We start from the raw sequence: 15,807 nt of genomic DNA on the forward strand, positions 1-15,807 counted from the left end.
CTGGTGATAAAAAAATTCTAATGCAGTTTGATAAAAGGGGGCCATAACCAGTAGACTTGAAAAAGCAGTTACAGCTAAACATTTACAAGATTGACAATCACAGTTCTTATTGGGTACAATGGAATATGTTGTGTTTGATCCAGATAGTTTTATTAGAGTATTATTAAAGGTTATTTAAATCTTTATTCTGAGAAAAATTCAAATCTGAGCAATCCTATTCCAGTACAGTCTCATTTCAAACACTCTTTACAGAAACATGTCAGCCATGTGTTATAAATTTCCAGATAAGGTCAAATATGTCAAGTATTCAGATCTATATGATATTGTCTGGTTAATACAGTTGAGATAACTATCAGGCTCATGACCAAAAAATATAGATGTCCAAAAAGCATCATAAATCGGCACTTGGACGTGCTAATCACCAGGACATCCAAGAGCCGATAATCAAAACAATCTTTCTGTATGTCTAGCAAGGTTTTCCAGCCTCTGTGCATCTAGAGCACAAGGTAGGCATGGTGGAGGCATGCTATGGGCGGGTTTTGGGCGTCCCAATGGTGGGTCTTCTTGCAGCGATAATCAAACATTTTGCAAGACATCCTGGATGGAACTTAGACGTTGGAACTAGACCTGTTTTGAAGAATCTTAGTGCCACAAAGGTGCCTAAACTTACCAGATGATCACTACATACATCAAGGGTATGACGCCCACATACTCCCCCAGCGCTCACTGGCACACTTCCACCACACAAAAATGAGAACAAAAAGGTACATACCTGACTCTGAAACAGTAGTATCTAGTATGGGGAAGCCTAGTAGAGCAACACCAAAACAAAGGAATCCAACGAAGTCTGCAGTGCACCAAGCTGTCATTGCAACGCACAATCATTTTGAGGATTTGGCTCACAGAGGCGTTTGTTTGATACCGTTTTATTGCGGTTTGTTTCACACCTTATTTACCATGGACCCCTGAGGAAGGCGTGTTGTCCGAAACACGGACCATGTCGGGTCCCTTGGTTGGTAATAAGGTTGTATATTCACTGCATTCTATTATCGGTATAATAAATATTGCCTGCATCCTGTACATAGTCTGCAGTTTTGTTTTGTGTTTGAAGCCTAGTAGAGCTGAACACAGGTGTCTTAAGTTGCCTGGTGGGTAGGCTAATAAATTATAGGGAAAAGGACCTAGGTCCATAAGCCACTTTAACCACTACTTTTATGGTAGAATGTATGAGCCCATTCAAATCCTACCATACTGCCATATAGGTGCCACCTGCAGCCATAAGTGTTATTGGGGTGGTACACCGGAGGGCATAGGAGTTTGGATTTTTTTGGGGGGAAGAAGGTTCACCATAAATTATAAGGGGGTTATGGTGATTTTTACAGCTGGCACCCTTTATGTGAAATTCACAGCAGTGCCCTCTAAGATCTCCCATTGCTCTGTTGGAATGTCTATGTGGCCAGTCCATTACTATGCTGGCCCCAGCCACATCCAAATGGTAAGGATTAGGACGCTTTCAACATGGATGCTTTTCTGTTTGAAAATGGGGTATAAAGTTAGACATCTCGGTGGCCAAGACGTCTAAGTAGACAATTACAAAAAATAATAATAATAATAATTATTATGTTTGGATGTCCTGCAGTTTGCCATTCAAAAATGGCCATTTTTTGTTCCTCCAATTTTGGATGCTCAGCTGGAAACATCCAAGTTGGACTTAGACCTTTTTTTTTTTTTTTTCAAAAAATACCCCTAGACATATGTACAAGGGTTAGGTAAGTCAGTATGGACCTGGTACACAAACATTTTTGCATAGACATAAATTGAAAAAAAAAAAAAAAAAGAAGTACCTGTACATCAGTTCCTAGATAATTGCAATCCATTACACTGCAGACTGGAATCAGAAAATGCAATCAGAGCTACACAGGGGAATACTAGTGGTCTCTTCCTGCAGCCGTATCAGATTTTCACAAAACAGAATTTGTTGCTTTTGTTTTGTAAATCTAGTTGGCTGGAATTGAAACAAATAGGATGTAGTGTTTCCTTGCAGCACAGAACTGTAATACTGTTGGGGATAAAGGTGTTGACAGTGTTATTCTTTAAATTCATTGGACAATTTTACTTTTTGTATTGATAAAGGGTTATACTACAGTTTACTAAGAGAGGGAATTCATCAATGTGTGCTACTGTTGAGGAGGGGGATGTAATATGGCGGATGCCTGTTTGTGTTGATCCGACCGTTCATTTTGCTTTTCTTCGAACTTTATTTTATTTACTGCCTTGGAACGTTATTACTTTTTGGCCGAGTATGCCTCGCACAAAGAGTAAAGGTGCCATGAGTATGATTCAACCCGCGGCTCTTACCTCATCACCAAGTTAGCAAACATTGCAGATTCTTCGAGCCGCAGATTACTACTGACCCCCGGTCTCCCCAAAGGTGGCAGACTTCAGCGTTGGCTCTGAGTGAGGGAGCACTCGAGCCATTGGAGCTTTAAACATCTCTCTTGCCGCCTACAGTCTCTGCTCCACCCTGTCCAGCAGTTGGGCAGAGTAGCGATTCTTTCTCCGGAGGGGAGGAGGGAGTTACTCCAGAGGAAGCAGTGGGTGGAGCCACATTCTCGGTTGGAGAGCAGGGGAGGAAGAAGGCTGAGGCTGCTGAATCTCAGCAAAAAAACCCTGCAGGCACCCTGGATATTCCCCTTGATGCTACGCGGACAATAGAGGAGAAGGTGGAAAAAACGGCTTCAGATGTCCAGGTATTGGTGGTGAAAGTGGATTCCTTCACATCAAGTATGGAGAAGGTGAAACAGGATTGCATTAATAAGACAGACTCTGAGACTATTCCTTTGAAAAACTCCATTACTACTATAATTAATTTCACGCAAGATAGAAATGATTGAAAATTACAACCATCGGCTGAATTTGAGAGTCTTGAATTGCCCTAAAATTCCAACCATGCAGCTGATTGAGGTCTTTAAAAAATTTCTGGTGGAGAACTTGTCTTTTCCACCAGAACAAATACCACCTATAAATAAAGCCTATTACCTACCAATAATAAGAAGAAGTAGTGGGTCAGAAGAATTAACAGGGCTTGATAATTTGCCAAATCTGGAAAAAGTGTCACCTGAGATAGATTTGCAAAATTTAACAGCAGTTTGGGAGAATTCCCTTACAGATATTAAGGACAGAGACACATTAATTGTAAATTTCATCTTCGAACAAGATCTTAACTCAATTATGAGATTATTCTTCTTAAAAGTGGGTATGCTATTCTGTGGTCAACGAATATGGTTATACCATGATGTCACCAAGCAAACACAGGAAAGGTATAAACTATTCCTAGTAATGCATGAAGAGACAAAGAAGTTAGGGGGCCACTTTTACTCTAGCTCATCCCTATTATTAAATATATGGGCTTAAAATATGTGTTTTATGCACCTGATCATCTAAGATCCTTTTTGGACCTTATGGAGTTAATTAGAATGTTAGCTCTTAAAATTTAAAGATGGGGGTTTCAAACATATAAAGCCTTGTCTTATTTTCTATTTTGAATATATCTTGCTGTATTTTTGATCGCTTCTCCTGTTTAAAATTGAGGTCTAAGAGTCATATACATTAAGACTTCATTTTGTTCTGTTATAATAGCTTGAATGTTTTGTTTACCTTAGACTATGATTCTGTATTACTTTAACAAGTTGTTTTACTTGTGATTAATATGATAATTAATAAAGGTTAAATTAAAAAAAAGTGTGCTACTGTTAAAACAGGTTATTTTTACTACAAGTTGTTCTATTTTAGCATGATCTTATTGGATATTACAGGCCCTTGTTCTAAAATACCAGAACATGTGGTAAAATCTTCACAGGAGCAAATACTGATGAATTTCCCTCTAAGTGTTATCTGTGATCTAAAGTAAAGTGAGCACACCATATTTTGGATTAGAAAATATGGTAATTTTTCTCCTCATCTTCAGGATAATGGAGATGTGCTGTATATTGTTCTGTAATAAACTTTGCACAAAGGAAACCATTGGTGTAGTCTCAATTCAAAGAGCAAGTAATTTAGAAATGATGGAGGCCTTGCAGTTACATTAATGGTTCATAGTGTTTTTGCTTTTTCTAAAAGGACTTGATCTTTGCGGGCAGGGCCTGAGATTCTGTATAGGACAACGATAATGGCGGACGCTTAAGAAGTGACCGCCGACTGCAAGTCAATCACGCATTGGCGGCCTATTCAGAATCGTGTCTACACTCCCAGACAGACGCTTTAAATGTAGGCCAGAATTTTGCAGACCTATATTTAAGGTGTCTGTCTCATGTCTACAGAGACGCATATCAATGCTTAAGTCCGCTTAAGCATGGGTACGCATCTCCGTAGATATGCCACAGAGGCCTACAATGTAGGCGTCCTACCTCGGACACTTTTTAAAAAGAAAACGTGCATCCTGAATGGCTGCACAGTAGGACGCCTACTGCCGCCTGAAATTGGGACACGTGTTTCAAAAATCAGGTCCATGCTCTCCACAATGGTTGTAGGAAAAATATATGGCAGTCCACTGAAATCTTGGGATCATCCCCTGAATCTAAATCATGGCGGTGTACATGTAGGGGAGAATTATGTGCACGACAGAAAAGCGAGACTTAGGTGTGATTATATGTGATGATCTTAAGGTGGCCAAACAGGTTGAAAAGGTAACGGCAAAAGCTAGAAGGATGCTAAGTTGCATAGGGAGAGGTATGGCCAGTAGGAAAAAGGAGGTATTGATGCCTCTGTATAAGACTTTGGTGAGACCTCATTTAGAATATTGTGTACAATTCTGGAGGCCACACCTTCAAAAAGGTATAAAAAGGATAGTGTGTACGCCTTTCAGTGCTTTAGAAATAATAAACAGTAGTAGTAGTAGTAGAAGTAGTAGTAGGAGTCGATCCAGAGGAAGGCTACTAAAATGGTATGTGGTCTTCATTATAAGGCGTATGGGGACAGACTTAAAGATCTCAATCTGTATACTTTGGAGTAAGGCGGGAAAGGGGAGCTATGATAGAGACGTTTAAATACCTATGTAATGCAAATGAGCATGAGCCGAGTCTCTTTAATATGAAAGGAAACTCTGCAATGAGAGGGCATAAGATGAAATTAAGAGGTGATAGGCTCCAGAGTAATCTAAGGAAATACTTTTTTACAGAAAGGGTGGTAGATGCATGGAACAGTCTCAGAAGAGGTGGTGGAGACGGAGACTGTGTCTGAATTCAAAAGGGCCTGGGATAGGCATGTAGGATAATGGTTACTGCGAATGGGAAGACTAGATTGGCCATTTGGCCTTTATCTGCCATTATGTTTCTATGAATTTACTAAGCTGGGGTAAAATATGGCATCCTACTTAGGGTTAGGCTTGGTCTGAAGCAGTTTGCTGGAGTGATTATTTTGAAAGCTAAGTAATTCTAATGGATATTGGATGTTTAAACTAAGTCTCCTATAAAGAAATAGTGCACCGTTTTATAGAACTGAGATGTTCAGAAAGCTGATTTTTTAGAATAAACTAAAGAAAAAATTTTTAAGAAATGACTTTGGAATAAAATTAGGAATAAAATTAAAATCTTTGTAATTGAGGTTAGGGACTGGAAGGCTGCCGATGATTAGAGCGTAAGAGCCGGATATATACGCAGACTTGTATGGTCAGAGTCTATGACTTGCGTAGGCTCGATTACTGAGGCCCTTCCAGATAGTTAATGGTATCTGCTGCATTTTTCAGATTTTGTGGGAAAGTAGAGAGCCATATTATTGTTAGTATTTTTCCCACGAAGGGATTGGAATATAGTGTGGATCCTACTTAGGGTTGCCAGATTTCCTGACCCCGCCCTTTTCTGCCCCCCCAGTCCTACCCCAATATGCCTCCAGCTACACCCCATTCCTCCCCAGCCCTGCCCCTGCACCAACCTGCCTGAGCTTGAAGGCCGCTTTTGGAAACTTTTGCGCATGCGCGGACATCAACGCAATGACGTCACACGCATGCGCTCGTGCATATGACATCATCGCGGCGATGGCCGTGCATGCACAAAGACTTCCAGATGCAGCCTCCGAGCTCAGGATTTCCAAAACCCGGACAAACTGCCAGGTTTTGGAAATCCCTCTGGGCGCCCAGTCCTCTAAAAAGAGGACGTGTCCAGGTTTCCCCGGACATGTGGTAACCCTAATTTTACTGCAGTTTTGTTTATCGTGGGAGTCACTAACCTCTAGAACAGTGATTTCCAAACCTGTCATGGGATCAATTTGTGTACTTTTCCTCCTTTGTATGCAAATTAATCATATTAATATTTATTATAGATATCCTGGAAACCTTACTGGCTGTTGTCCCTCCATGACAGGTTTGGAAATCACTAATGTAATAGCACATTACTATACATTAGTGACCGCTACAGTAAAAAAAAAAAAAAAAAAGCTACAGTAAAAAAAATGGGTCCTTTTTACCAAGTTGTATTAGGCGTTAATGCAGCAAATATGGCTTAACATGAGATGTGCTAAAACATTCCATGTTAGTTTTGCCATCTGCATGCAGTATGTGCTATTTATTTATTTATTTATTGGGGGGGGGGGGGTGTCAGGGACAGAAAAGAGGTATAGAAGTCCTATTCAGCTAGCACAGTATAATTGAATGACACTCACTTAACACAGGAGCCCTTAGCGTCTCCTATACAGAAGGTGGCAAGTGCTCCCTGATTTTTTTTTTTTTCAATAGCCACACACTAATACAGCCATATATTCAAAACATAGGGAAAAAAAACCTTTTTTGACAGCCGCACTATAACTGGGCTTAATGAACAGGAAAATCCTACGTAAGGATGCACTAAGCCCCTTTTAAGAAAAGGGCCCCACTAAGCCCCTTTTAACAAAAGGGCTCCAGTGTAAATTGTGATGAACTTGCTCATTTTTATTTTTTTAGGATCTTGTCAGGTACTTGGATACTGGGCTTGATGGACAACTTATGTTCTTATGCTCCTAGTAGTTAGGGTTACCATATACTCACCCCTGATTCCCTCTCCAGAACCCTCAAAAGATCCTTGGTGATCTCCCTCCCCAATCTATAGATGGACTTTCCCTCCACCCAAAAAACACACCCAAAAAACTATCCTGGTAGTTTAGTGGACCTTGACTCTATCCATGGTCCTCTGTCTGGACCCATTTCATACTTTTAAATTAGGAGGAAGAAACAATGCCTCCTGCCTCCACACCACTATTTTCAAATATAATGGTGCATGATCCAGTGTGGTGCATCCTGGGACATATCAAATAAAGTTAGCCAGCCCTTATTTGGAAGACTGCCCCATGAATTACATCCAAGAATGCAACATGTGGAGGTCAGTGCCACCATTTGCTCCTGGCTCTCAGTTTATCAAAGGGGAGGGTGTCTGGAACTTAAAGTTGGTTTACAGGGTGATTACAGTCCACCAGATTACTAGGGAATATTTGGGGGGGGGGGGGGGTTGGGGATCACCTCTGAGGTTAGGAGTTGGGGGCTTAGGGTGTCAGGTATCATCTCTGGGGTCAGGGGATTAGGGGGGTCCACTAAACTGTCAGGGATTTCTGGGAAGGGTGTTAGGGTGGGGGGTGAAGGAGACTCAGAAAGAGGCAGTGCAATTAAAAAAAAAAAACACGTTTCCCTCCCTTTCATTTCACGAACCAATTTTCCTGACAATACACACTTTTATAACACTTTCATGCTATTCGCTTACTACATTGAAGGGCAAAAATTTTGTATTAGATTTTCATTAGGAAACTTTTAAGTGTCAGCACATAGGTTTCCCGCAGCCCCCAGCACTATGGTATATTTTAAAAGATTATTTTTAAAACCTCACATATCTTTCAAAACTTGAAATCTTGAGTGTCTCACACAGTGTATTATAAGCTAGAGTACTACAGATTCCCATACAGAAACTATACGGCTGAGTTACATTATTATGACCACCTGCTAATATCCAGAATAACAGCCTCTGGCAGAACAGGTGGCAGCCAGATGTCACGGGAGTGACTCAATAAGATGCTAGATAGTTGCTAGAGGTATCTGGAGACATGCAGACTGCAGTGCGTCTGACAATTGCTGATGGGTGAATGCTAGTGGATCCAGTCGTCCAACATGTCAATCAAAGTGGTTCCAAATGTGTTCGATAGGGTTAAGGTCTGGGGAATTTGAAGGCCAAGGAAGTAGCTGGAAGTCTTGGTCATGCTCTGTGAATCACTTGCAAACAGTTCTGGCGGTATGACCTGTTGCATTCTCCTATTGAAAATCTCCCAACGGCCATAGGGAAGATCATCAACATGTACTTGATCGGCAAGGATGGAAATATATTCATATTGGTTAAAAGTGCCATCCAGAAGTATCAAGGGGCCCAGACCATACCAAGAAAACATTTCCCAGAGCATAACGCTGCCGACACCAGCTTGTGTACGTCCAACAATGGTTGTGTTCTTGGCGATTTCAAACCTGACATGTCAACGTCCATCCATTCAAAGGAGCTCAAAACATGACTCATCAGAGAAAGCAACCCTCTGCCAGTCGGTGCAAGTCCAATATCGGTACTCCTGGACAAATTGCAGCTGTTTCTTGCAATGAACCCTTGTGAAGATGAGTGCAGTCACCAATCATCTGCTTCGGAACTTCATTCATACCAGGGTTCACTGCACAGTCATTTTGGACACACATCTGGAAGCCCCCTGCTTCATTCGGACAGTGAGTTGCTCCACAGTAGCGTGCCAATTGGCCCACACTAACCTGCGTAACCGATGTTCACCTCTCACATCGATGGCTCGTGATGCCCCACAGTTACCACGTCACGTCATCAAAAAGGTTAAATTCATCCACTCATGGTACACTTTAACCACAGCAGCCTGTGAACAATGCACAAACTCTGCCGTTTCTGAAATGCTGCTGCCCTTGGCCCCCGGTAGCCATGACAGCCACGATTGCTATATTGGCAACTTGCTGACATCCACAAAGTCTGCACGCAACATGTGCATTCGTTCATTGGCTGTGCGTCCCTGATGTCAGAGGTAGGCGGTGGTTATAATAATGTGACTCGCCTATGTATATATTAGTAGAATATTTGATGTTGGTCTCACATGTAAAGCACAGTTAGATCCTTAATATAAAATAAGTGACCACAGACTAGGATGCAGACAAAAAAAAATGAACTGGAAACTCCAAGCAGCCAGACTTTGCATGCATTGCAACACTGGAGAAATAGAAACAGAAATGCATTTCCTATTGCACTGTGTAAAATACAGGCATACCAGAAATACACATTTCTCAAAACAGAGAAAATCATCCCAAAAACAAATGAGCAAAAAAATCTCTGTAAAATCCTACAGTAGCAAAATATGTTATAATCTCACCACCAGGAAAGAAATGTGACCAGACCAAGGATAACGCAGACCAGGACCAGAATCTGGGAACTATTCTTCTTGTTGATCTCTCTCTATAACTTTAGTTTACTGTTATTACAATTCCATTATGAACTGTCTGCTTCTGCCTCTAAATATATTACTTTGGCAACCTATGTAAAATTGTCATGGCAGTAAAGTTCTGAATCTGAAACTATATGAAAAAGAAACAAAGGGGGGAAATCATATTTCAATAAGGCCTGTATGATCAACTGATTGTACATTTAAACTAAGCTGATCAGATAGCTTTGTGGCAGAAGGGAAAGGCTAAGCAGGTCTTAATTTGACCCCACGGGTTTTCTTAGGGATAGCAGAATTAGATCTCCTTTTTTTTTTTTGGGGGGGGGGCGGGGATCAACACTGGATCAGTCTCTCTCATGAAATCTAGTCACCTTACTTAAAACCAAGATGGTGAATACATAAAGATGTGTGACCAGTGATTTCAAACAATCTAGAGTTTCAGAAATATTCAGGAAATAAACACTCAAGGAGCCCTGGCAATACTGCAGGAGGAATTCTGCCTTAGTACTTTTTCCTAATCTGATGTACAGTGTATGCACTTCCTGTCACTTAGGAAATGTACAAAAGTAACATTTTTTTTACACTGGCAACGTTTACAATGCTTTATTTTTTTCTCTCTCTCTGTCGTTTTTATGAATCCATTCCCTTAGCTATTCATGAAAGACAAGAAAGTTTCAGAGCAATTTGCACGGATCCTGTGCCCTAATGGAGAAGAACAAGATGTAATTTAGCCTTGCTGACATATCCAGAGCACGACAGCAATTAGTAAGAGTCTCAGTACATCAGTCGATGTGCACTAATCAATTCCTAGGTAAATGCAACAGTTATGAGAAGCATGGATTTTTTTTAGTCAGCATCTTTTCTATCATAAAGAACAGCTGAGCTCATTGGTTAACTAAGATTTTTTTTTTTTTTTTTTTTGGGGGGGGGGAGAGGAAGACTGCTTCATAGGTACCTCAATAATTGTTGACTGTGTGGATCTGAGCGACAAGATTTCTGGCCACACTTTAGTGCAATGTATTGTGGGAAAGCTATTTACGTAACTCGCTAAGAAAACGTGATCTAAAGTGTAAGCAAGAGGAGCAAATTAATGCAAAGACCTTAATTATCAAACCTTTCCTTCTGCCACCACACTCCCGTCCTCCTCTCCAATATAGAACAGATGCCCTCTGACACTATAGTGTTAAATGCTGAAACAAGATCCATAATTTCAAACAGAAAGCATTCTAACACAATATAGCAACATTTCAATGAGGGAAAGTTAGAACACAGTTGGGGTTTTTTTTGTAAATGAAAAGTCATGCAATATCGACATATTCAATTGTCCCAATTCATAATGCATTCAAAACCTGCCTATTTCACTGCAGTTAAAACAGAATCCTGTCTGTTCAGGCAGTGATTGGTGCCTTGTACTGTACCATTATGATGAGGGTTCTCGGTCTGCTTATGTCATCCACGTTGTCCTGTAGCACAATTTCATGTGACAGTTCCTCTTGCCGCTGTGCACAAATATGTGGGCAGTTCCTCTGTACCACCGAGCGAAAGGCTTGAAGCAGAACAATACTGGCAGCACAGCCCATATCTGCATCCTGAAGATCCACAGAATAACTTCTGTCTTTTCTGCGGGGTGTGTGCAAGACAGTGGCTCCCTGTCACCGAAAGCAGCCTACATACAGTGCAGCTGCCCGTCTCGCCAATCAGTTTCCAGGGCTCTGATCATGTGATCACAATCAGACAGTCTGGATCCAGCTAGAGAGGAAAGAATGGATTCCAGCAAAAAAAAAACAAAACCCCACCACTGCACGCTGATACTCTGTGGTATCAAGCAAATGTCTGCAAGCATTTAAGAGGTATGATGGGGTGAGAGATTTTTCTTTAACACTTCACTCTGAGCAGCCCGAGGCACCGTTTCAGCTGAGCAAGATAAGAAGAGTGCCAGTGAAACAAGCAGTTCAGGAATCAATGTCTTACTGGCGTGTTTTCTTTATGAATAAAGATCTAATTTCTAGCATTTATTTTTTTCAAAAACCTAAAAATATATATGTATATTTTTAATCTTTATTCATTTTTAAAACTCACAATAAGTGTAACATAAAATACAATCATTTCATAAGTGATGTTAAAGTATGAAATGATTGTATTTTATGTTACACTTATTGTGAGTTTTAAAAATGAATAAAGATTTTTTAAAAATATATATATATCATTAGGTTTTATTGTCGTTCCATACAGTTGAGTTTAAACATGCTTTATAAACTGTGGCAGTGCAGCAAACAGTACAGAACTACAGATATACATATTGTAGGGATGTTTTTGGATTTTTCAAAATTTTGGGGTGTTCGTTTGCACAGTTCCACGTTTGTTTTAATAACTTCTACAAATTTTAAACATTTTTAACGTGTGCAAATCAATTCTATACACATTAATTTCTAATGTATGCATGTACAGTTGATACTGCGCCCACTAAAATTGTATAAGACACCCAGCCAAACTGAATTCAGACTAACAAATGCAAATCTCTAGCATACAGTCTGAAAGAAGATCTGGGATCAGGTCTTTCATTTCCTGGGAAGCAACAGAAGTGCTATTCACAGTTCCTATGGAGAATATATCCCAACATCAAAGTGATCCTGATAGAGAATGACACGGTGACAAAATTCATCACTGTTCCCGTCCCCGCGGATAACCGCGGGAAATAATCCAATGTCATTTTCTAGTGTCTATTTCAACCTCAATCCTTATACATCAGCATTCTTCAAAGCAAAGCTTGCGGGTCAGTGGCTGTGGCCATTCATACTCTGATTCTTATGTGAGCCAAGGATAATGAAGCCATTGTGACATCACTGATGTGATTGGCTCTTAGGGTACTGGTGGAATGAGGCATTATGACATCACAATATCTGTTCTGGATATCTATCTCAACCTCAATCCTTCTACACCAGCATTCTTCAAAGCAAAGCTTGAGGGTCAGTGGTTGTGGCCATTCATACTCTGATTCTTCCCTCTCTCCTTAAAGAATGACATGAAGATGGTTTCCCGCGGTTATCCGTGGGGACAGGGATGGTGATGAATTTTGTCACCATGTCATTCTCTAATCCATATCTATAGGCTTCTGAATGTTATGCAGCCCCTCCCCCCCAGGTTGTCACTGATTTAGAGCTAGACCTAGCGAAAGGCATTAACATGTATTATGTAACGGAGGACCAGAGAAAGACAGATGTGGTCCCTCTCCACAAAAGTGGAAGTAAAGAAGAAGTTGGGAACAATAGGCCGGTAAGTCAGATTTCTGTGGTACATAAATTAATGGAAACTATTTTAAGATAGGCAATAATGACATTTCTGGAATCTAATGAATTACAGGACCCGAGGCAACATGGATTCACTAGAGGCAGGTCTTGTCAGACAAATCTGATACATTTCTTTGACTGGATGAGCAGAGAATTGGATAGAGGGAGTGTGCTAGATGTGGTGTATTTAGATTTTAGCAAAGCTTTTGACAGTGTTCCACACAGGCGTCCAATAAATAAACTGAGTATCCTTGGGATGGACCCCAAAATGACGGGCTGGGTCAGGAACTAGTTGAGTGGAAGGCGACAGAGGACAGTGGTCCATGGAGATTGCTCTGAGGGAAGGGTTGTTACCAGTGGTGTGCCTCAATGTTCTTGGGCCTGTTCTTTTTAACATTTTTGTAAGCAATATTGCCGAAAGGCTGTCTGGTAAGAATTGCCTCTTGCAGATCATACCAAAATCTGCAATAGAGTAGACACCCTTGATGGTGTGGATGACATGAGAAAGGACCTAATGAAGCTTGAGGAATGATCTGAAATTTGGCAGGCAAGATTTAATTTTAAAAAAATGCAAGGTCATGTATTTGGGCTGCAAAAACCTGAGGGAACAGTACAGTATAGGAGGTGAAGAACTTTTGTGCAAAAAAGAGGAGTGGGACTTGGGTGTGATGAACTTAAGGCTACCAAACAGGTTGAAAAAGTGGCGGCAAAAAAAAAATAGAAGGATGCTTGAGTGCATAGGGAGAGGAATGGCCAGTAGGAAAAAGGAAGTATTTATGTCCCTGTATAAGACTTTAGTGAGATCTCATTTTGAATATTGTGTGCAATTCTGGAGACCTTACCCATCCTGTACCTCTGTAGATCTTCACCAGCATGAGCAATTTCTCCTGCCTATTTTTCACGCCAGCCTGGTTCCCCTCTGAATCATTTCTGGGTCACAGGGCCAGGAAATGATGTCAGAGGGAACCCCAACACTGGCACCAATGGCATGCTGGAGAAGCCACTCACGCTGACAAAGATTTACAGAGGTACGTGGGGGAAAAGGAGAGCGTGAATGTGGAGTGGGGATGGGGGGTGGAAGACGCAGGGGGCGTGGAAGGAGGAGGGCACAGGGGGGCACCACTGCCCCGGGCGCCTCCTACGTTTGCTATGCCACTGCCCATATCTTCAGAAAGATCTCAATATACACACTTTGGAGGAAAGGCAGGAGAGGAAAGATATGAAAGAGATGTTTAAATACCTATGTGGCATAAATACACATGAGGCAAGTCTCTTTCAGGAAACTCCAGAGTGAGAGGGCATGGGCTCAGGAGTAATCTAAGGAAATACATTTTTTACAAAAAGGGTGGTAGATGCATGGAATAGTCTCCTAGTAGAGATGGTGGAGACAAAGACTATATCTGAATTCAAGAAAGCATGGGACAGGCACATGGGATCTCTTAGAGAGAGGAGGAGATAGTGGATGCTGGGGAAGGGGGTAAAATGCGGACCTGACGGACCTCGCGGATCTAAACCCGCACGTCCTTAAAAATCTGAGGTCCGTGCCACGTGTAGTTAGTTTCTGGCTCTCGGTGACAATTTAGCTCTGACGGGAGGGAAAAGTATTAGGATCCGTCAGAGCTAAATTGTCATCGAGATCTGTCAGAGCCAGAGACTACCGTTGTGGGGATGGGAGAGCTTTGCCGTCCAGGAGTGTCGTCTTCGGGCTTTGGTGCAGTTGGAATTGGGGTTTGACACATTGCAGCGGTCAGAGTGAATCAGCCCAAACATTTCTGCGGCTTTTAATTGAAATATCCTCAGACATTGTAGCAGGCACACCTATTTCTGGCGATCTGTCTTCCCATCCCTGAATAACTTACACTGACTGATTACTTATTCTGGCAAGCCTCTGGTTCCTTGGGCACAGGAAAGATATTTTAGCTCTGACGGATCCTAATACTTTTCCCTCCCTATGCTGAGACCGATCCGTCAGAGCTAAATTGTCACTGAGGTCTGTCAGAGCCAGAAACTAACTACACGTGGCACGGACCTCAGATTTTTAAGGACATGCGGGTTTAGATCCGTGAGGTCCGCGTTTTACCCCTTCCCTGGATGCTGCAGATGGGTAGACTGGATGGGCTAGAAAGAGGTGTTTTTGGAGGAGTGGTTAAGGTGGGATGTGGGCCGACCTAGAGTGAGTCGTCCTGCAGGGATAATCAAATGTTTCACGAGACTTCCTGGATGAAACGTATACATTATGAGTTAGACAATGTAAAAGCAGGTATAAGAATCAAAAAGGTATCCAAAGTGATCAGATAACCACTGCAGAGACAACATAAATATCTCCACACACTCCCTCAGTGATCACTGACCACCTCATACTTCCACAAATATCAGAATAAATAAGTATATACCCGTCTCTGGAACATCAGCACCTGCTATAGGAAAGCCTAGTAGAGCTGCATACAGGTGTATTAAGTAGCCTGGGGTGTGGGCTAGTGAACCATAGAGAGGAGGACCAAGGCCCATCAGCCACTCTAACCACTACATTCATGGTAGAAAATGTGAGCCCCCAAACCCTACTCTACTGCCATATAGGTGCCATCTGCAGCCATAAGGGCTATTGGGGTTGTAGACAGGTGGGTACAGTGGGTTTTGTAGGGGTTGGGGGGGGGGTTGAGCTCACCATAACCTATAAGGGAGTTCTAGTGAGATGTTTATCTGGCACCCTTTTTGTGAAGTTTACAGCAGTGCCCTGTAAGTACTCTGTTACCATATCTGGGTGGCCAGAACTTGTGAGCATGTGAGCCCTCCAAAACCTACAGTCCTGACAAATATACTGCCCTGCTGGGATGTCTGTGTGGCCAATCTTCTACAATCGTTGGTCCATCCTACGTCCCAATGGCTTTTTTTGTACTTTTTGTTTGGGATGTGTTGGGTTTTGTTGTTTTTTTTTTCAAAAAATGATTCAAAAAGATAAATGCACATTTAAAAAAATGTCAATTTTGGGAAAAACCAAGATAGATGTTTTGCAGTTTCGAAAATGGGCATGCTTGATACTGGAGTTTTGTGCTTCTTCTGCAAAATGTATAAA

The 15,807-nt window shown here is 41.6% G+C and overlaps 1 protein-coding gene across 7 annotated transcripts in view; it reads right to left on the minus strand.

The window, feature by feature from the left end:
* Positions 1-15,807, minus strand: part of DOCK10 (dedicator of cytokinesis 10) — a 432,092-nt gene that overhangs the window by 343,512 nt on the left and 72,773 nt on the right. For 5 of the 7 annotated variants that reach the window (XM_033958678.1, XM_033958680.1, XM_033958679.1 and 2 more), the window contains exon 1: positions 10,866-11,060. The exons of the other annotated variants lie outside the window; for them this stretch is intronic. In XM_033958678.1, coding sequence (XP_033814569.1) covers positions 10,866-11,027 — 162 coding nt within the window. In that variant the 5' untranslated portion in view covers positions 11,028-11,060. Of the gene's footprint in view, positions 1-10,865; positions 11,061-15,807 lie in introns of those variants that run through there. 7 annotated transcript variants of the gene reach the window in all.

This window comes from Geotrypetes seraphini, chromosome 9, assembly GCF_902459505.1.
Source record: "Geotrypetes seraphini chromosome 9, aGeoSer1.1, whole genome shotgun sequence".
Classification (NCBI taxonomy): Eukaryota; Metazoa; Chordata; class Amphibia; order Gymnophiona; family Dermophiidae; genus Geotrypetes; species Geotrypetes seraphini.